Source organism: Colobus angolensis, unplaced genomic scaffold (assembly GCF_000951035.1).
Source record: "Colobus angolensis palliatus isolate OR3802 unplaced genomic scaffold, Cang.pa_1.0 Scaffold126, whole genome shotgun sequence".
Classification (NCBI taxonomy): domain Eukaryota; kingdom Metazoa; phylum Chordata; class Mammalia; order Primates; family Cercopithecidae; genus Colobus; species Colobus angolensis.
This window is the reverse complement of record NW_012113808.1, coordinates 2465833-2488684: the sequence shown is the minus strand read 5'-3', so window position 1 is coordinate 2488684 and position 22852 is coordinate 2465833. Positions and strand designations below refer to the sequence as shown.

General features: G+C 39.9%; 1 protein-coding gene across 1 annotated transcript in view; it reads right to left on the bottom strand.

Annotated features, from left to right (window-relative positions):
* NUP133 (nucleoporin 133kDa) overlaps nt 1–22852 on the bottom strand; it is an 82037-nt gene that overhangs the window by 53661 nt on the left and 5524 nt on the right. The window contains exons 3-12 of the mRNA XM_011933330.1: nt 21793–21896; nt 20539–20646; nt 19474–19608; nt 17874–18044; nt 15668–15823; nt 15276–15346; nt 9579–9726; nt 7105–7252; nt 6012–6169; nt 3804–3895 (exon numbers count right to left, since the gene is read on the bottom strand). Coding sequence (XP_011788720.1) covers nt 3804–3895; nt 6012–6169; nt 7105–7252; nt 9579–9726; nt 15276–15346; nt 15668–15823; nt 17874–18044; nt 19474–19608; nt 20539–20646; nt 21793–21896 — 1291 coding nt within the window. The remainder of the gene's footprint in view (nt 1–3803; nt 3896–6011; nt 6170–7104; nt 7253–9578; nt 9727–15275; nt 15347–15667; nt 15824–17873; nt 18045–19473; nt 19609–20538; nt 20647–21792; nt 21897–22852) is intronic.

Genomic DNA, 22852 nt, shown 5'->3' with positions numbered 1-22852 from the left:
CCCAATACTTTGGGAGGTCAAGTTGGGGGAATCACTTGAGATCAGGAGTTCGAGACCAGCCTGGCCAACATGGTGAAACCCTGTCTCTACTAAAAATATAAAAATTAGCTGGGCATAGTTGCACACGCCTACAGTCCCAGCTACTTGGGAGGCTGAGGCAGGAGGACCACTTGAGCCTGGGAGGCGGAGCTTGCAGTGAGCCGAGATTGCGCCACTGCACTCCAGCCTGGGCGACACAGCCAGACTCCGTCTCAAAAAAAAAAAAAAAAATTAATTTCAAAGAAATAATGCTATAAAAACAGTAATACTATCTTGGCAAAAAATTAAACACACAATAACACTTAAAAGTGTTATCTACCAATTGTGACCCCAGGGGCCATCTGGCAATGTCTGACGATAACTTTGGTCATCACAAGTTGGCGGAAAGGGTGCTAATGGCATCTAGCAGTAAACGACTGGTGATGCTGCTAAACAGCCTACATTGTACTGCTGGAGTGCAGTGGCGGCATCTGGGCTCACTGCAACCTCCGCCTCCTGGGTTTAAGCGATTCTCCTGCCTCAGCCTCCCGAGTAGCTGAGATTACAGGCATGTGCCACCACACCCAGCTAATTTTTTTTTTTTTTTAGTAGAGACAAGGTTTCACCACTTTGGTCAGGCTGGTCTCGAAGTCCTGACCTCAAATGATCTGCCTGCCTTGGCCTCCCAAAGTACTGGGATTACAGGTATGAACTACCAAGCCTGGCCTCAAATGTCAATGTTAATGGAGTTGAGAAATCCTGTTTTAAAGGCACCACAATTCTGTTTGTAAGGAGTCTGCATCTTTAAGAGAGCTAGCTGATACTCCCCCAGAAATCATCCCTTGTTAAGTCCACAGTACTTCACCCATGCCGGGCAGGATGAGTTCAGCACAGCTGTGCTACAGGGCCCATGACACTGTTCCTGAGGCTACTGCTTGCTCAGGAGACTTAGACCAGGGGTCCCTTCTTGTGCCTAATTAATTTTCCCCTGTAAAACATCTTAAGATGACTACACCAGGTTGAACAGTGTCTCCCACAAATTCACATCTACCCAGTGCCTCAAAATGCAACTTTATTTGGAAATAAGGTTTTTGTAGATACAATGTGTTAAATTATGAGTCTGTTGTCCTTCTAAGGAGGCCATGTGGCCCGGGCATGGTGGCTCATGCCTGTAATCCCAGCACTCTGAGAGGCTGAGGCGGGCGGATCTCGAGTCCAGGAGTTTGAGATCAGTCTGGCCAACGTGGTCAAACCTCGTCTCTACTAAAAATACAAAAAATTAGCCAGGCATGGCAGTGTGCACCTGCTGCTTGGGAGGTTGAGGCAGAAGAATTGCTTGAACCAGGGAGGCGGAGGTTGCAGTGAGCCGAGATCGCACCACTGCACTACAGGTGACAGAGTGAGACTGTCTCAAAAAAAAAAAAAGAAGGCCACATGAATATGAGGACAGCTACATGACAACGGAGGCACAAACTGGAGTGACACATCTACAAGTCAAGGATTGCCAGCAACCACCAGGAGCTGAGAGAGGTAAGGACAGATCCTTTCCCAAAGCCTTCAGAGAGAGGGCTCTGCTCACGCCTCGCTCTCAGACTTCTGGCCTCCAGAACTGTGAGAGAAGACACTTCTGTTGTTTGAAGCTCCTGGTTTGTGGTGATTTGTTATGGCAGCCACAGGAAATAAATCTAATGACTAGTCACTTGCTGCATTATCATTTACATTTTGAGATGCCACAAATCTGACAGAATTTTAATTACAGGATAAACTTGTGAAAGATAAAAACACAGCATTTCAACCAAGATTTTTGAAGACTGAACCATGTAAAAGAACAAGATTAAAAGAACACAATTTTAAACGGAAACAAAAAACTTCCCTAATGATGACCCCTTCTGGCGACAAACTAAGCTCAGTAGATCGTGAGGCACAGAATGTTAGAACTGTAAAAGCACTTCGGAATCTGCTGTCTCTGTGAGTGAGCCTTTATGCCTCAGATACCAGTATGAGTGGGATTACGGAATCATGGGCTGAGAACTGGGGGAAATGAAGGTAGTAAACTCAGCATATTCCTTCAAAACAAAGATCTGACGATAAACTAATGATCCTTTAACCATTCTAACTCTCTCCCCACTCAATACTTCAAAAAGGAAGAAATACAAACAGAATGGCAGAAATGTTCAGCAATCTGTCCAAAGTTTCCCACAGCTAACAACAGACAGCGCAGGGGGGCTGGATCACCATTTTCCTGAGTATTTATTCAAATGTGAATTTGCCATACCTTTTAAGGAAAGTACCAGAATACATGAGCAGAATACACATCTAAGATAAACTGAAATCTGCATTCGCCTTAAACACAGAAGAGAATTAGAGCAGCAAGTGTGACCAAGTGAGGACAATCACTCCCCACCCCATACACGCATCTGCTTAGGCACGCTTTCACTACAACTGGACTTGCTCTGGCCAACAGGACACTAGCAAACGCCATCTAAACAAAGACTTCGAGTGCTTGTGCAGTGACACTTGCTCTCTTGCCACTCTAGAACCCTGTGATACGTGAATAAGCCCAGGGCAGCCTGCTAGTTGAGGAGATGTCACAGAAGGTAGAAAGCGAGTTGGCCAGTCAATGGCCCAAAAATGTGAGTATGGTAAAGAGCAGTCAGCCCTGCAGCAGACGAAAATGAGTGAGTCTACTCAGAACAGTAAAACTACCCCCCAAGCCCAGCCCCAAGAGTCAAACTGCAGAATCATCAGCTATGTTAAATGAGTCACTAAGGTTTGTGGTGATTTTGCATAAAGCAAAACTCAACTAATAGGCCAGGTCTAATTCTTTTGCTTTTTTTGAGACAGGGTCTTGATCTGTCACTCAGGCTAGAGTACAGTGGTGTGATTATGGCTCACAGTAAACTTGGCCTCCTGGGCTCACACGATCCTTCCAACTAGGCCTCTCTGAGTAGCTGGGACTAGAGGCATGCATCACCATCCCCACTGATTATTTTTAAACTTTTTCTTCGTAGAGATGAGGTCTTTCTATGTTGTCCAGACTGGTCTTGAACTCCCATGCTCAAGAGATCCTTCTGCCTCAGCCTCCCAAAGTGCTGGAATTACAGGTGTGAGCCACTACACCAGGCCATAATTCTTTCATATTACCAATAAAACTTTGTATGCGGCTGGAAGTGGTGGCTCACGCCTGTAATCCCAGCACTTTAGGAGTCAGCCTAAAGTCAGGAGTTTGAGACCAGCCTAGCCAACATGGTGAAATCCCGTCTCTACTAAAAATAAAAAAAGTAGCCAGGCGTAGTGGCACATGCATGCAGTCCCGCATACTTGGGAAGCTGAGGCAGGAGAATCGCTTGAACCCAGGAGGCAGAGGTTGCAGTGAGCTGAGATCACGCCACTGCACTCTAGCCTGGGTGACAGAGTGAGATTGTGTCTCAAAAAAAAAAAAGAAAACACTTGGTAAGCAACTTATTTGCACCTTAACATTATTCATAAAAGACCCTTGCAAGACATCTTCATGATCACCATTTTTAATAGTACGTTGTTTTTCATGAAGTGGAGAGAGTATGTTAGATCCCATGTTTTTTTCCCTAGCCGAGCTAGCTGGAAACCTCCCATGGCTACTAACTTCAGAAGAACAGTCTATTAAAGTGCTAAAGTTCAAAAAAAATTCTCCTCTTGATAGCATCATTCCTCCGACTTGCTCCCACCAGTCAATAAATAAGTAGCACATGTCAGTAAAATGTATCTTCACACATTAAATAATCCATAATTTAAAAAACATGTTATACCTGCAGAATTGCAGAAAGGCAGCTTTCAGCAACTTGATTTTATCTTCCTGGGCTATAGTTTCATTCTTTGTAGTGGTCTCAAAAATCATACTCTGCAAAATAACAAAGCACAGTTTAGAGGTAAAGGCATCTGAATATTCTTAATTATTGGACTAAAAACTGTACCCATCCTATGACAGCAACTCTGTATATACACAAGCTGTTTGCCATATTGTCTGTACCAGGGGTATGCAATCTTTTGGCTTCCCTGGGCCACACTGGAAGAATTGTCTTGGCCCATACATAAAATACACTAACATTAATGATAGCAGATGAGTTTTAAAAAAAAAATTCATGTTTCAAGAAAATTTACAAATTTGTGCTGGGCTGCATTCAAAGCTATCCTGGGCCACATGCAGCCCACAGGTCGTGGGTTGAACAAGCTTGGTCTATACCAGTCATTCATATACTTATTGAAACACTATAAAGCACCAAATGACCAACCAGTCATATAGAAAAGGTACAGGTAATTCGGGGATTATGCTGTAAGTAAAACAATGTGGAGATTTCGTCATAATTAACAGAATCTTTTTACAGGTTTGCTCTTACACGACTCACCACAGTGTATACTACCTAAGCATAATGGTTGATTACAAATTTAAACAAGGATTTAGAAAAATTTTAAAGAAATGGAACACTATAAAATTGCTTCAGAATGTGTAACAGTATTACAATAACCATACCATTACAAAATAACCAAAGTATTACTCCTTTTTGTGAAAAGAAAAAAAAGTAAAAAAGTGTTACTTTCCTTTAAAACTATACTCGTTTTAATTTTGAATTATAGAGGTAGTCTGTATATTTCATATACTATTCAAATGGAAATTACCCCAAACAGTATTAATAATTTTTAGTCTTCTGTAAACGAATGATAAAAACCTCATGGATGGGATATTTCAGGTTTCAAGACAATAGAAAAAAAAATTGGTAATTTTTACCCGGCTATTCCTCTCAAAAAATCATCCCAGAATAAAAAGAAACAGAAATACAAGTTCCATGGAAATATCTGCGATTCCAACTACAACAAAGGAAGACAGAAAGCAGAAGGAACGGGAAATGGCAGCACCGACAGGAGATGAGGCCACCTATGCATGGTGCAGGGACAGCTCCTGAGGATTTGAGGACCGTGGAAGAGAGAAGTTCCGGGATGACAGCTGTGCAGATGGAAGGTTTGTGGAGACTTGACTTTGAGAAAAACTACACTAAGGGGCACTCTACAGAACTCCCAGAGTGTGTAAAAAGATTAAGTCACATATGAAAGGAAAGTGAGAAAATATAAAATGAGGTCATGATACACTCCAAGAGTCACACAAAGTTGTATAATAAAGGAAATGTAATCAGTATTTGGCTCAGCAAACCATAAACAATATTCACATTGTCATTACAACGGAAAAAATTTATGTTAGAATGATAAGGGCAGAGGAAGGAGTATAAGGTAACCCAAAACCTCATTTTCTATAGTAGAAAATCAACAGATCAATCAGGAGACAGGAATATATGTACATTACTTAGATATATGGAGAAAAATACCAGAATAAATCACTAAAAGGCTTAAACGTAGTTGCTTCAGGCAAAGAGGACAGAGGGGATGAGGAAGACAAAAAGAACTGTCTGCATCGTTAAGTCTTTGAAAACTGTCTCAGTGTTGAGACCATTTGCATAAAATAATCTGATAAAAATAAAAATTAGGCTGGGCACGGTGGCTCCATGCCAGTAATCCCAGCACTTTGGGAGGCTGAGGCGGGAGGATGCTTGAGCCCAGGAGTTTGAGACCAGCTTAGGCAGCATAGGGAGATCCTGTCTCTACAAAAATAAAAAATTAGTCAGGTGAGATGGCGCATGTTTGTAGTTCCAACTATTTGGGAGGCTAAGAGGGGAGGACTCCTTGATTCCGGGAGGTTGAGGTGAGGCTGCAGTAGCTATGATTATGCCACTGCACTCTAGCCTGGGCAACAGAGTGAGACTCTCTCAAAAACCAAACCAAACCAAACCAAATTAGCCAGGCACCTACTGGGAAGTCTGAGGCAGGACGATTGCTTGAGGCCAGGAGTTAGAGGCTGCAGTGAACTATGATTGTGCCACTGCACCCTAGCCTGGGTGACAGTGTGAGACCCTATCTCTAAAAAATAAATAACATAAAAACTTCAAAATCTTATAGAATTACATTACCTCATTGTTTGGTCCAGCAAATGAAGATGCTAAGGACTCTTCCAGGTCTTCTGCCAATATGGACACATTTTCCCGTGAAGTAATAGACACCAGTCCACTGTTTCTAGAAAAAATGATAGGAACACCACCACAGGCACCAGCACCTAAAACACTATCTCCTAAAAGAAAGAAAAACACAGAGTCAAATACATTTAACAACAACAACAAAATGCTTTGTAAAAATCTACCACCCTGGGCAGAAAATCATCTTGACGATATATTAAGCACATTTTTTCCTTTACAGTATTATTCCTACTTCAAACTCATCCTTTAAATCCCAGAATCAAAAGTTAAGAACTGGCTGCTATTGGAAGAAGCAGGCTCTGTGTCTTTCAGCTTTAAAGACAATAAAAACTAGCCTTGCCAGAGAGCAATCTAGTAAGCCAAAAAAGAAAATTATTCATTCTGCAAAACTCAGAAGAAGAGCTTTTTCAATCCTGTGGAGTTCTCTTGCTTAATTCTGACTTTAACTTACCACATCAGTCAACGGGGACTGAAAAAAAAATAAAAAAGTCTAAGCCTACCTTGCGCCTTAGTAGTAACAGCCTACCCACCCTCCGTCAAGGTTCTTGTGCTGGGACTAGAAAATCTGGGTTCCATGCTGTTGCCTACCTGGACTCTGTCCTCTGCCCAACCCCTTCAGCTAAGTATCTGCTTGGTTTCTCTTTAATCCTGACCAGCCCACCTGCATGAGTCCAGCACCTGAGGCTCTTATCCAGGGGTGTGGAAAAGTTAAAGAGCATCAACTCAGAATAAGTCACTTTTACTAACTAGGAATGAGCAATTACTTCTCTTGGCATTAGTTCTTTGCTTCTTGGCATCTTCTCCTGGAACAAATGTTACTATTTTTGCCAGTAAATATAATAGTTTGGAAATTCTAGTACCCTTTTGGTTTCTTAGTAGGGTTGTCGCTTCAGCTGCTGTAGTTGTGGTATGAAATGTCTCAGTAACATTTGAGGGCAGCATGCTTGAAGTGACACTCGGGAAAGAGAAAAAAAGCACTCAGAATGACTAACGAGCTCACCAATCATGCTTTCTAAAACTGCTACCATACCTTGTGCATTAAAGACAATTTTCTCCTGGGGAAGAGAAAATTTCCCAGTTCCTGTGGAGCACACATAGACAGCACTTTCGTTATACAGATAGGCAGTCTGGTTTGAAAAGTTTGGGACCGTCAACCGACACAAAATCAGGTCTTCAGACTGAAAGTTAAATTTAAGATTACATTTAACAAGAAGTAAAACAAAAATATTTGTTTGTATGATTTTTTAAATTCATTTTTGTACATTTCATAAAAATGATAAAATAATTCACCTATTTTCTTTGTAAAAATCTAACCACCACCCATGAGATGATTAACAAAACGTTACAAAGTTTATAAACATCAACTAGACATATATTTTGTTAACTTGCTTATAATTTGCTTATTTTTTTAAAATTTATTTATTTATTTGAGACAGAGTCCCACTCTGTTACCCAGGCTGGAGTGCAGAGGTACAATTTTGGCTCACTGCAACCTCCGCCTCCCAGGTTCAAATGATTCTCCTGCCTCAGCCTCCTGAGTAGCTGGGATTACAGGCGCATGCCACCACACCCAGCTAATTTTTTTGTATTTTTAGTAGAGACGGGGTTTCACCATGTTGGCCAGGCTGGTCGCGAACCCCTGACCTCAGGTGATCCACCCACCTCAGCCTCCCAAAGTGATGGGATTACAGGAATCAGACACCACACCTGGCCTAATTTGTTAATGTCCAAAATTAACAAATTTTGAAAACATTTCCATGATGATGACTATAACTAGAAGCCTATGACAAATTCAAGGGAGAAAATGAAAGCACTAATTTATTGTATTAAGAACTGGCAATTTTTTATAAATGATCCCTGATAAACAAACATTTTGGTTCTTACTTTACTGGCAAGATATTAATGACAAGAAAATTTAGTTGATTTGTTTACATATAAAATCAGAGGCAGAAATAAAAATAAATCTCATTAAATAAAATTAGAATATGCTAAAAATAAGCTGTTATTAAAGAAGTAATTTTACAGAAACATTAAATGCGAGGTCCTAGAATTGTTTTTGAATCCTCAAATTCTCTATAATTTATAGTCTTCTGCCCTGGCTGAATTTTTTTCTAACACTGAGCATATTTTCCACACTGCATAATCAGAACACACGATAAAGTTTATTTCTGTTTGACATAAAAGAACAAATCAAAAGATTTTCTTACAGGATTCAGTTAAACAAGTCATGTTAAGAGTAAGGATTAAAAAAAAAAAAAAAGTGAGGATTTAAGCCAGGAACAGTGGTGCACACCTGTAATCCCAGCTACCTGAGAGGACTGCTTGAGCCCAGGAGTTGGAGGCTACCATGCACTATTGACGGACCTGTGAATATCACTGCACTCCAGTCCAAGCAACATAGCAAGACTTTCCCTCTTCAAAAATAAACAAACAAGGATTTAACAGAATTAGACACCATGTAAGAGTAAATAAAATAAATTTATAGATGTTCAGCTTTTTCTTCATGAATATGTTATTAAACATGTTTAATTGCTATTAATGAACTTAAAATTAGAAAGCCTGTCTTTCAGTTGTTTACAAGAACTTTGATAACTATGTAACACTGCTGAATATAAATATAATCTTGCTTTGGGTAAAAAGGGGGATTTTTCTATAATATGCAAGGCTCTAAACCAAACCCTAATTCCTACTAGCTTTCTTTTCTTTTTCTTTAGGATGGGGTCTCACTATATTGCCTAAGCTAGAATGCAGTGGTTATTCACAGATGTGAACATGGCACACAACAGCCTCAAACTCCTGAGCTCAAGTGATCTTCCTGCCTCAGCCTTTTGAGTAGCTAGGACTACAGGCATGTACTCATCATGTCCAGTGTGGTTTCTTCCTTACTTTCACCCTGAAATTAATCAGTACCTTCTTTCTACTTAAATACAGAGATGACAATCCCTCCAAAGACCTAGAGCAGAATAAACAAACTGCTTTCTGCTAGTTGCTTCCATTCTAATTTTCCTTTAGCCAAAACTAAGCGAAAGAACAAGCCTGAGATGGCAAAAAAAATGCAACAATGTCTAGAAACAAGCTATTTTAAAATATTGCCAAGTCCTGCAGATGAAATCTGTCAAGAAATTTGACCCTGAAATGGGCCGGGCATTGTGGCTCACGCCTGTAATCCCAATACTTTGGGAGGTCAAGTTGGGGGAATCACTTGAGATCAGGAGTTCGAGACCAGCCTGGCCAACATGGTGAAACCCTGTCTCTACTAAAACTATAAAAATTAGCTGGGCATAGTTGCACACGCCTACAGTCCCAGCTACTCGGGAGGCTGAGGCAGGAGAACCACTTGAACCTGGAAGGGGAGGCAGAGGTTGCAGTGAGCTGAGATCAAGGCACTGCACTCCAGCCTGGGTGACAGAGCAAAACTCTGTAAATAAATAAATAAGACCCTGAAATAGTTAGAAAAATACTCAACATATTATTGCTTTGTAATTTAACCAACATAAATCTTACCTGAAAAGGTGGATTATATTGAGTGACTTCTACAGTAACTGCATCTGACATTTGGCAACCATTATCTTCTATTGTTATCAGAGAGTAATAGATGAGACATGGATTGTCTGCTGAGTGCCATGCTGCTGCCAAAATCACCAGCCCATCACTAATTAATAAAAAATAAAGATGTAAAGTCTCCCTAAAAAACAACTTAGGAGTTTCCTATAAAATTAAACATATGCTTCCATATAACCTAGCAATCCCATTCGTGGATACCTATACAAGAGAAAATTAAAAAAAAAAACAACCAAAAACCAATAACTATGTTCACACGAAAACCTGTGTACCAATGACTGTAGTGGCTTTATTCATAACTGCCTAAAACTGAAAACAACCCAATGTGTTCCAACTGCTGAAAAGATAAACAAACGGTGGTATATCCATACAAAAGAATACTATTCAGTAGTTAAAAAAAAAAAAAAAAAATTACCAAATGAATTTGAAATATATTATGCTAAGTGACAGAAGCCAGACTCAAAAGGCTTTACACTGTATGTTCCATTTCTATGCCATTAAGCAAAAGGTATAACTATAGAGACAGAAACCACATCAGTGGTCTCCAGGGGCTAAGGGTGGCTGGAGGGGTCGATTACAGAATGGCACAAGGGAATCTGGGGGGTTATACAACTGTTCTGTATTGATTGTTGTGATTAAATGACTAAACTATGTATCTGTCAAAACTTGTAGTATTAGGGCCGGGTGCGGTGGCTCACGTCTGTAATCCCAGCACTTTGGGAGGCCAAAGTGGGCAGATAACCTGAGATCAGGAGTTTAAGACCAGCCTGGCCAATGTGGCAAAGCCGTCTCTACAAAAATTAGCCAGGCATGGTGGCACATGCCTGTCGTCCCAGCTATTTGGGAGGCTGAGGCAGGAGAACTGCTTGAACCCGGGAGGTGGAGGTTGCATTGAGCTGAGATCGCACCACTGCACTCCAGTCTAGGTGATAGAGTAACACTCCATCTTAAAAAAAAAAGAAGAAAAAAATTTTGTAGAATTATACACTAAAGAGGGTAAATTTTTTACTCTATATAAATTATAACTCAATAAACTGGACTTTAAAAAAAAGATCAAAACAACTATTTGAACCCGGGAGGTGGAGGTTGCATTGAGCTGAGATCGCACCACTGCACTCCAGTCTAGGTGACAGAGTAACACTCCATCTTAAAAAAAAAAGAAGAAAAAAATTTTGTAGAATTATACACTAAAATTTTTTACTCTATATAAATTATAACTCAATAAACTGGACTTTAAAAAAAAGATCAAAACAACTATCTGATCCAGCGATTAGCAAAGTACAGCCCTGCAGTGAAACTGATCTCAAACCAGTTTTTATAAATGAAGTTTTGTTGGAAGGCAACCACACACATTCATTTATGCATTTTCTAGGGATGTTTCATGATACTATTGGTGAAATAGAGAAGCTGCAGTAAAGACTATATGGCTGCCAAAGCCTAAAACGGTTACTTTTGGCCCTTTACAGAAAAGGTTTGCCAATCCCTGATGTACTCAGTCATTTAAAGGTTACTCGCTTTTGTCCAGAGGAAAAACATTAAAAAAAAAAATTTTACCGCCAGGCGTGATGGCTCACACCTGTAATCCCAACATTTTGGGAGGCTGAGATAGGAGGATCATTTGAGTCCAAGAATTCAAGACCAGCCTGGGCAACACTGTGAGACCATGTATCTCTAAAATAAATTTAAAAGGCCAGGTGTGGTGGTTCACACCTGTAACCCGAGCACTTTGGGAGGCCGAGGGGGGCACATCACTTGAGGCCAGGAGTTCGAGACCACCCTGGCCAACATGGCAAAATCCCATCTCTACTAAAATACAAAACACCCAGCATGGTGGCATGTGTCTGTAATCTCAGCTACTCGGAAGGCTGAGGCATGAGAATCACTTGAACCTGGGATGCAGAGGTTACAGTGAGCCAAGATCATACCACTGCATTCCAGCCTGGGCAACAGCGTGAGACTCTTAAAAATAATAAGAATAATAATAATAATTTTAGGCCAGGCACAGTAGCTTATGTGTTTAATCCAAGCACTTTGGGAGAGGCTGAAGCAGGAGGATCGCTTGAGCCCAGTAGTTCAAGACCAAACAGGGCAACCCTGTCTCTAATGTTTAAAAATATACATATATATGTAAAGGCTTTTTAACAATCAGTTATAGAAATTTCAAACTGCTGTATATGTAAAAACAAACCATTTTGCATCTTAAAGCTTATTTGTCCCTTAAGTCTAGCAAACTTGCTGCCCCCAATAAATTAAATGGTTCCTATTTTAGCTCTTCTAAAACATCTATTACTAACAACTTTTTTTTTTTTTGGCGGAGTTTCACTCTTGCTGCCCAGGCTGGAGTACAGTGGTGTGATCTCAGCTCACTGCAACCTCCGCCTCCTGGGTTCAAGCAATTTTCCTGCCTCAGCCTCCCGAGTAGCTGGGATTATAGGCATGCACCACCACGCCCGGCTAATTTTTGTATTTTTAGTAGACACGGGGTTTCTCCATGTTGGTCAGGCTGGTGTCAAACTCCCAACCTCAGGTGATCCGCCCACCTCAGCCTCCCAAAATGCTGGGATTATAGGCATGAGCCACCGCGCCCAGCCCTATTACTAGCAACTTTCATTCCAGTCTCAGAAATATTAAAAGGGTGGCAAAGCACCCTCTACTGACAATTAAAAACAAGAAACCAAGCAAGTAACTAAATGACATGACATTTCAAAGCAAGCAATCCTAGCACAGCTCTCATTTTCCTTCTTCACGGTTCTCTTCCCCTAGCTCCCCAAACTTTATCACTTCTGCTTGGACTCTTGAAAGGAATTCAAGAATATTGGTCCACATTATTCTAAGTGAAGTAACTCAGGAATGGAAAACCAAATATCATATGTTCTCACTTACAAGTGGGAGTCTAAGCTATGAGGACACAAAGACATAAGAATGATAATGGACTTTGGGGACTTGGAGGGGAAGGGTGGGAAGGAGGGTGAGGGATAAAAGACTACATACTGGGTATAGTGTACGCTGCTCAGGTGACAGGTGCACTAAAATTTCAGAAATCACCACTAAAGAACTTACCCATGTAACCAAAAACCACCTGTACCCCAAAAACTATTGAAATAAAACAATTTTTAAAAATCAATTTTTAAAAAAAGAATATTGGTCCAAACTTGTAACATATTGGCAGTGTGTCTCGCTCTCTACAATGCCAGGCTGCCCTAGAATTCCTGGCCTCAAGTGATCCTCCTGCTTGACCAGTTAAGTTTTTATGTAAATATATCCAAAGTAATGAAGTTAAGGTTAAAAAAATTCCAAACTTTATATCTAAAATGAAGATATCTAAACTTTGTATTAGTAATCATCTAGTAAAATAATTTATTTATTTTTGTTTTGTCTCAGAAAAAAGATCTTTCTCTGTTGCCCATGGTAGAGTGCAGTGGTGGGATCATAGCTCACTGCAGCCTCAATCTCCTGGGCTCAAGTGATCCTCTCGCCTCAGCCTCCTGAAAAGCTGGGACTATGGTACACGCCATCATGCCTGGCTAATTTTTTATTTTTATTTGCGTGGAGATAGGGTCCCATTTTGTTGACCAGGTGATCTTGAACTACTAGCTTCAAGCAATCCTCCTGTCTTGGTTTCCCAAAGTGGTGAGCCACCCAGCCCAGCTACTCACTGAAATTATAAGCTCAGATTGTAGCTCTGCCCAAATGGACAACAAATCAGTAGGTGTGAGTGACTATGAGGAAGACAGACACTATTCTTAAAATAAAGAAAACAGACCCATATGAGAAATTCCCTGCACAGTTCTGATCACAAGGCCTCAAGGACATAAAGAGTACTAACTGGATCATTTTGAGTAAAGGTGGAGAGTAAGGTCAAGGAGGATGAGGGCTGCACCTCACAGGGACCCCGCTGGTCAGCATGACACTGGGGGAGAGAAGCCCTGGGTGGACCCTGCATAGCAATTCCTAAGCATGCTTCTCATTCTCAACCCCATGCCTCCAATTCAGAAAATTACGTGAATGTCTGCATGGCCGGGCGCGGTGGCTCACACCTGTAATCCCAGCACTTTGGGAAGTCGAGGCGGGTGGATCACGAGGTCAGGAGTTCGAGACCAGCCTGGCCAACAGAGTGAAAACCCGTCTCTACTAAAAATACAAAAATTAACCGAGAGTGGTGGCACCCACCTGTAGTCCCAGCTACTTGGGAGGCTGAGACAGGAGAATCGCTTGAACCGGGAGGTGGAGGTTGCAGTAAGCTAAGACCACACCATTGCACTCCAGCCTGAGTGACAGAGTGAGACTCAGTCTCAAAATAAATAAAAAAGAAAAATGTCTGCATTATATGCCCACAGCAGGCTGTCCTAGCAGTAGTCCTACATTTCCAAAAGTCTGGTAAAGACAAATAAAAACAGGTAAACTGTATTTAATTAAAATGCTTACAGAAATTAAACAGTACTATTACTTTTACCTCTTTGATAGCTTTAATAAGGTTTCCAGACTGTAAAGGAGCCTACTAAGAGTCTAAACAGCCCAACAGAGAGAAAAATTACACAAAGTAGTACAACTGCAATGTCTCTCCAAGGAACAAGTAGAATTTGTTCTACTAACCCAAAACATGTAACAAGAACAGTAAAAATTACTCTAAAACTCATAAAAAATAGTCTTCAACTTCTGAGAAGTTGTCTTCTGAAGGATTACTAGTTATGTATTTGGATTCACTATGAGCAATGTTACAAATGGTTTTTAAGTTCCATGTGACCTTGAGCATTAAAGTTAAATAGTAACATGGGATAATTAGCTTTATCAGACTAACCTGGCATCCTATGCACCACTTAGAGCACTGTTTCTATGAGGAAATTTACTCTGAGTAAGAATATGATAAAGTGATAAAGTTCTAATTTGTACTAACGAGACAAAGCCTTATCCCATCCTTAACTCAGCATAGCCACAAACGTAGGCCTAAAGCTCCTTGAGCAACAGAGAGTGGGAAACATGTGCCTGATACATCCAATAAGAGGAAGATCACACCATGGGGCACCCACAGCAGTGGGCAATGACAGGGTCTCAGGTATCTCTTGGCAGTGAGGAAGAGAAGTTCTAGCTGTAAGAGCAGAAAAGCTTTGTCTCTAATGAATGAGATACCAATGTAAGATTATACCATTTAAGGCTGAAAAATGTCTCAATTCCCCAAATGAACTAGTATCACTCAATAAACAACAGCAAGACCATTCAGTAAAGCTTAATAGATAGCATGAGAAGATCAGCACTAAAAGAACAGGCTGGGCATGGCGGCTCACACCTGTAATCACAATACTTTGGGATGCTGAGGCAGGAGGGTTGCTTGAGCCCAGGAGTTCAAGACCAACCTGGATGACATGGTGAGACCCTATCTCTACGAAAAATTTTTACAGGTGCGATGGCACATGCCTGCAGTATAAGCTACCGGGAGGCTGAGGCAGAAGGATCACTTCAGCCCAGGAAGTCATGGCTGCAGTGAGCTATCACGGTGCCACTGTATTCCAGCCTGGGTGACAGAGTGAGACCCTGTCTCCAAAAAAAGAGCAGACAGTGAGATTGCTCATCATTTTATAATAAACATCAACTTATTTTTTCCAAACTCTTATCTATGTTCTTTATGACAAATTAATTGCTTACCAGTTTTGTTTCAAGTCCAAATATCGAATGTTGACTCCTTCTTTAATAGCTTCATAGTTACTTTCAGATCCCTACATGAAAATATCAATAATGTAAGCTTGAGTGTAGGAATGATTTATTTTCACCTTTATACCCCTAGCACCTAGTGAAGTGCTTCACCCATGATAACTCAGTTGATGAATGAATAATGTATACATTTAAAAAAATTGCTAAGCAAGTAAACCAGCAATTCCAATACTTCTAGAGATTGACTACCCCATTTCTACTTAATCTGATAACTATACATTATGTTGTTTATTACACTGAAATGTGTTGAAATACATAATTAAGGGAACCAGCACTATCATACAACCACAGCATGAATTACAGAGATGAACATTATTGTTTCTTACCCAAATAGCATCGGTAATGTTTTCCTTCAGGGCTCTATTTATATCCCAACTGTATGCATGTTTTTCTGAAGAGTCATCTAATTCCCATTTATTGATGTTTGAACTTGTCAAGCTATAAAAGCTTGATCTCTCACTATCCCAAAGAACACTTGAAAGCTATTCAGAAAAGAAAAAGAAGTCAAATTCATAGAATAAATTCTAATGTTAAGGAACTATTGTTTTAAAACCCAAATTTCACATATGTGATTAGTAATCCTAGCAGAATTCTTCCTTTGGGATTTAAAGAAAGGAGTAATCCTGGGCCAGGTGTGGTGTCTTACCCCTGCAATCCTAGTACTTTGAGAGGCTGAGGCAGGTGGATTGCCTGAGCTCAGTAGTTCAAGACCACCCTGGGCAACACGGTGAAACTTCATCTCTACTAAAATACAAAAAAGTAGCTGAGTGTGGTGGCACACGCCTATAATCCCAGCTACTCGGGAGACTGAGGCAGGAGAATCACTTGAATCTGGGAGGCAGAGGTTGCAGAGGTGCCAAGATCGCACCATTGTACTTCAGCCTGGCGACAGAGTGAGACTCCATCTCAACAACAACAACAGCAGCAGAAGTGACCCTGAAATAGAGTTTGAGGGCAACGTTGGACTCTAGAGGAAGGATATAGGTGGAAGGCCCACGAAGAGCAGAGCTGAAAGGTGGGAAAGTTACAGCGTCTTTAGAGAATAAGAAGTCATCCTCTAACATCGGAATGTAGATGACAAGTCGAAAAGAAGCAAAAATAAGGATTTTTTGAAAAATAATGAGGCCAGGTGTGGTGGCTCATGCTTATAATTCCAACAGTTTGGGATACCAAGGAGGGAGGCTCACTTGAGCTCAGGAGCTTGAGACCAGCCTGGGCAACATAGTGAGACCCTGTCTCTATTTTTAAAAATAAATAAAAATAAAAAATAATGAAAAATCAGGGACATACAGCAAAGAGTGTTGAATGTGAATCTGTAAGTGTAGCAAGCAAGGGAGATATTATCAATAGCTTCTGAACACAGAATTGCGTTCGAACGCATTTGGCAGAATGTATGTAGTCATACACAAGAGTATAATTTTGCCTTTTCAGTATATGCTTAATCATGAAGTATAGATATTTGGCTTTTTAAAGCTGGATATACATGATTGCTTTGTGTTAAAACCCATCAGTGATGGGGCAGAAAGGTCAACAGTAAGCAAACTGAGCAGGTACCAGGAACTTAGGTGAAATTTATCAAGAATATAGGTTAGCGCATAACATCAAAAGCAGAAAGATGGGGATGGAAACCAGACTGGATAGAAGTTAAATCTACAGCACCTGATAAATAACTAGTTTGCTATAGAAGGAGAGCGAGACACAAAAAATAACAAGGTTTTATACCTGGGTCACTGAGAAAAAGTGATGGTGCTCTTAACAAAAACAGATCAAAAGAGAAATGAGTTTTATAGTTTTATAGTAGTCAATAGGAGAGATGAAAGAATACAATAAATTTGTTTTTAAACATGTTAAGTTTAGGTTCAAAGAACATTCAAGGAAGCAGGTGATGATAATTATTTGAAACAAGAGGACAACAGCACAGTAAAAAGAACAGGCCTGGGTATTATTCCCAGCTCTGCCACTCAGCAGTTACACACCTTCTCGCTGAGGGTGCTTCCTCATCTGTAAACTGGAGGGAAAGCGCACTATCTTACAGGTTGTCACAATGATTACACAATATGAATATAACAACTACGGAGCACCGAGCAGTGAGTAGATGGTCCATAAATATTAGTTCCCATCATCCTCCTTTCACTATACTAGAGTATGGGGCAGAGAAATCCAACCAACAGATCTAGATTTCAGTCACCCACACAGACAGCTGGAGGCATGGCAGTAGAGACATGCTTCTGATTAAATCTAAAAAGTCAAACTAATCTTTAAGAAACACATTTTAAATTTTATATAATAGTTTTAGTTCCAAAAATGTACTTGTGAGATAATCTGATTTAAAGATATTAGTATTACAAGTTATGGGAGAAGGTTAGTATGAACTCATTTCATCATAATAAAAATAGTTCACTAAAAAGATCAAAGGTTCTATTTTGCATACACTATCGTCCATATGGAGGCAACACTAACTTCAGAGCATACTTTCAACTTACTGATTTAACTAAGAAATAAGCTTGTAAAATAGTTATTTTATAAACTTACTGTGAGATCACTACTAGGAGATAAAATTCCAAAAAGAGAAGAAACCTTTCGACCAATTCCTGAAAGCATGCCTTGCCCCTGAGGCAGGATATGCTGATGAATCTTTCCTGAGCTCTCAGGGATCAACCGAATTAGTTGGCTTCCTGCCGAGGACAAAATAAAACTTCCTCCCTGTGAAAAAATATGAGATTAGTTCAGTTTAGCATCTAACGCTAAGATAAAGAAAACTAACAAAAAATTCTTTGATACAGAGAAAAATCATTGTACTTGAAATAAATCTAAAAGAATACGAAATAGAATGTTGTTATTTTATTAAAGTAATACATTTCAGAATCCATTCAGTTGATATTATTAATCCTACATAGAAAAACTCTCATAAGAAAAAAGAAAAACTGGCCAGGCATGGTGGCTCACACCCGTAATCCTAGCACTTTGGGAGCCCAAGGTGGGTGGATCACTTGAGGTCACAAGATCGAGACCATCCTGGCCAACAGGGTGAAACCCCGTCTCTATTAAAAATACAAAAATTAGCTGGGTGTGGCGGCACGCTCCTGTAATCCCAGCCACTTGGGAGGCTGAGGCACAAGAATTGCTTGAACCCACGAGGCAGAGGTTGCAGTGAGCTGAGATTGCACCATTGCACTCCAGTCTGGGTGACAGAGTAAAACTGTGTCTTGAAAAAAGAAAAAAAAAAAACTTCTGTAGCAGAAAAAAAGTCCATGTTTTTAAAATTCTGATTTTTAAACTACACGCTCATATTTCAGATTCAACACATCAGGTTATCAGATTTTATTTTTATTTTTATTTTTTGTTTGCTATTTTATTCGAGACAGGGTCTCACTCTGTCACCTAGGCTGAAGTGCATTGGTGAGATCATAGTTCACTGCAGCCTCAATCTCCTGGGCTCAAGAGATCCTCTTGCCTCAGCCTCCCGAGCAGCTGGGACTACAGGCACACACCACCACGTCCAGATAATTTTTAAATTTTTTTGTAGAGACAAAGTTTCGATATGTGGCACAGGCTAGTCTTGAACTCCTGGCCTCAAACAATCCTTCCAGTTCAGCTACCCAAAGTGGTGAGATTACAGGCATGAGCCACCATGCTCAGCCAGATTTTGTTTCTTTGTGAACCTACAAAGAAGATAATGCAAACCATTCTTTATAGTGTCTGATGGTGGCTTAAAAACAAGCCACTCTCATAAAATGTTTCTAAAAGAAATGCATATCACAAACTACTATCTGAAATTGGTATTTTAGAGCCCTGTGAGAAGAGCCTCCCTCGTCTAACTGTTCAAATCATAGATCCTTACATTCTTCTCTTCCTTGTCTCTTTTTGATTCCTCCCTGGTCTCTACAGTCTCTTCAAAACTCCCCATTTTTAGTCATCAAATCTCATTTCCACGGCTGGGTGCAGTGGCTCATGCTTGTAAGCCCAGTATTTTGGGAGGCCAAAGCAGGAGTTATTGCTTGAGCCCAGGAGTTTGAGAATTGCCTGGGCAACATAAGGAGATCTGGTCTCTATTTTAAAAAATAAATAAAAATCTCATTTCCAAGCCAAATCACAGCTTTCCAATAAACATAAAGGAATATCCATGGTATACCTGCACTGCTGTTAGGAAACTGTAAGTCTTATCACCTCCCGAATCAACAAAAGTCTCTGTGTAGGTATCTTCACTAGCAAGGCTTGGCCAATAGCGGATGGATCCTTCTCTGGTGGCAACCATGACAGCAACAGCCTCAAAACAAGATCACAACAATCGGCAATCACAATAAAAGAAGAACCCCAAAACCAGGAGTCTGATGACACTGATACAAAAAAACAGAACAATTTACTATTTGATCAAGAAAAATCAGAAATAAGAACTCACCAGGGTTTTGGTTTGCATTTCTCTAATGGCTAATGATGCTGAACATCTCTTTATGTACTTATTTGCCATCCTTATATCCTCACAAAGTGTCCGTTCAAGTTCTAGTTCCTATTTTTAAACTGGATTGTCTTATCAAGTTTTTAGAATTTTAAAAAATATTCTAGATACAAGTCCTTTACTGGATACATGATTTACAAATGTTTTCTTCCATTCTGTAGCTTGTCTCCTCATTTTCCTGTCTTTGGCAAAGCAACGCTTTAAATTTTTATTTTACTTTAATTTTAATATTAATTTTATCAAACTTTTCTTTTATGGATCATGCTTTTGGTGATTTCCAAGAACTCTGTCTAATCTCAGGTCATAATGATTTTCTCCTGCTTTCTTCTAAAAGTTTTACTGTTTTACATTTAGATCTATGACCCATTTCAAATTAATCTTTATAACAAAGTATGAGGTTTAAGGGAAAATTCGATACAATACAAATTGGTCATCTGTAATTTTAAAATTACAAATGTTCCTACACTATGCATTGATACAGAGAAAAATCACCATAAAAGACCATTCTTTCTGAATTGCTTTTGCACCTTTGTCAAAGATCAAATGGGTGCCTTTATGTGGATCTGTAACTGTATTCTCTATTCTGTTACACTGCCCTATGTGTGTAGCTCTCTTTGCCAATACCGCAATGTTTTGATTTCTATAGCTTTATAGTTATGTCTCAAAATCAAATAGGATGATTCAACTTTAGCATGTCCTTACTGTAAAAAGTTTATTTCAATAAGCTTTTAAGTCACCTACCTGAGTAGAATGTGCTTCACCTGAGGGAGCAGAGTAAGAGAGAGCCACTAAGTCGGCACTCCAGTGGAAATCACTAGATGGCAGCTGAAGTTCTTTGCAAACCGATAACTGTAGAACAAACCCAAACAGAAAATCTTTCACATCAAATCCAATATTTTGAAGATGCATCTGATTTCCCTTCTCTGCATACTTTAGATTCTGACTTATTGCTGGAAACACCATTCTACAAATATTCTTTCTTCTCACATCTTCTTTTAATCAGTCTTTCAGTAATTTTAAAACAAAGTATCTTAAGAGATATTGAATCATGAAAACTTAAAGCTAGACCAACCTCTGAAGAACAACTATCCTGACCTCTTCCCGGGCTAGAAAAGTCCACTTAGGAGAAGGCTAAATAAGGTTAAGAGAAGTGCTTAGGCTTCCTATGGAACTTTCCCAATCTACTATTGATTTGTTTATTTGACATTTAAAATTAGCATGAACAAAGAGTAATTATACCAAGTTACGTAGGAAATATTTCTTAGACTCTCAGCCAAATATCAGGATCCCTCAGCTAACTCAGTATGTCCCCCAGGACTTCTCCCTCACCTATTACTCCTAACCACATATACCCTTTTCTAGGCAGCAGTAACACAGTTCAGCAGAAGTGAAGAGTTGAGGTAAGCAGGAGCCCTGAGTTCCAATGGAACATGGCCAAGTGAGTAATGAGTGGTGGAAGAGAGTAGTGCATCTAAGCTGTAACGAACAGAAAAAGGTTGCTGAGGATAAGTTACTAGACATGCAAGGATAAGTTACTAGACAAATGATAATCCCACTGTTGGAAGTGGACAAGTGAAAAGTTTAACTAGCAATTGGTATATTTTCTTATTTTATTAAGCATCATTCAGTAGGTTCAACAAAACATAATTCTATCTTCTCGGAAATATGCAAACTCAAAGTTCATTTGCTTATATGGATAGCATTTAGTCTGATACTTCATTTGGCAGACGGATTAGCACAATATTCATTGAAAATTTCAATGTCTCTAATTTTATTAAATGTAAACACAGATCTTTAAGGGGGGAAACTTTTTTCCCAATATACAAATGTGTATGCATACTTATTATTTCACATCACTATGAAAATGCAAACCCTTAATGCCTAAGTAGTTTCATATTAACTATCCTCCAACTGTAAAAAAAATTAGGGTAAAAATTAAAAGTCAATTGGCATTCCTCTCCTCCATCTCCTTCCAGCTCTCTAAAGAGCCATTACCTTAGTAATAGGTGACAGAGCAATCTTCCAAATAATGAGCTTCTCTTTGCACACCAGACAAGCCCATCCACCTTCATCTATGTTAACGGTCAGCTGATCATCGACTAAAGGAAAAAATGAGGTGAGTGACTAATCATATAGTATAAATCTTTATTACCACACGCTTTATCAAAAAAAAAGTAATTGGCACACTCAGAAAGCACTAATTCACAACAAATACTTTTGAATATTCCAAAATTATCAACACCAAAAACAACAGATCTATTTAACTCTGATAACCAGCTTTAGAAATATATCTAATGCCTGTAATCCCAGCACTTTGGGAGGTCAGGGTGGGCGGATCACAAGGTCAGGAGATAGAGACCATCCTTGCTAACACGGTGAAACTCCATCTCTACTAAAACTACAAAAAATTAGCTGGGTGTGGTGGCACGTGTCTGTAGTCCCAGCTACTCAGGAGGCTGAGGCAGGAGAATCGCTTGAACCTGGGAGGCAGAGGTTCCAGTGAGCCAAGATCACACCACTGCACTCCAGCCTGGGCAACAGAGTCAGACTCCATCTCAAAAAAAAAAAGAAACATATCTAAAGGCAACAGTTGTATTTGGGACATTTAATATTCCTTAATTTTTTTGTTACAAACAGACCAGATAGCTTATTTCCTATAAGACATATTTAGGCCAGGCATGCTGGCTCATGCTTATAAATCCCAATACTTTTGGAGGCCAACGTGGGAGGACTGCTTGAGGCCAGCCTGGGCAACAAAGTGAGACTCTATCTCTAAAAAAAACAGCCAGGCTTGGTGGTGCACTTCCCAGCTACTAGAGTGACTGAGGCACAGGAGGACCACTTGAGCCCAGGAGACTGAAGCTACAGTAAACCATGATCACATCACTTCCACCTGGTCAAGAGAGCAAGACTCCATATCAAAAAATAAATAAGCGGAAACAAAAACAAAAAAAGGCTGGGCAGGGTGGCTCACGCCTGTAATCCCAGCACTTTGGGAGGCCGAGGTGGGCAGATCATGAGGTCAGGAGTTTGAGACCAGCCTGGCCAACATGAC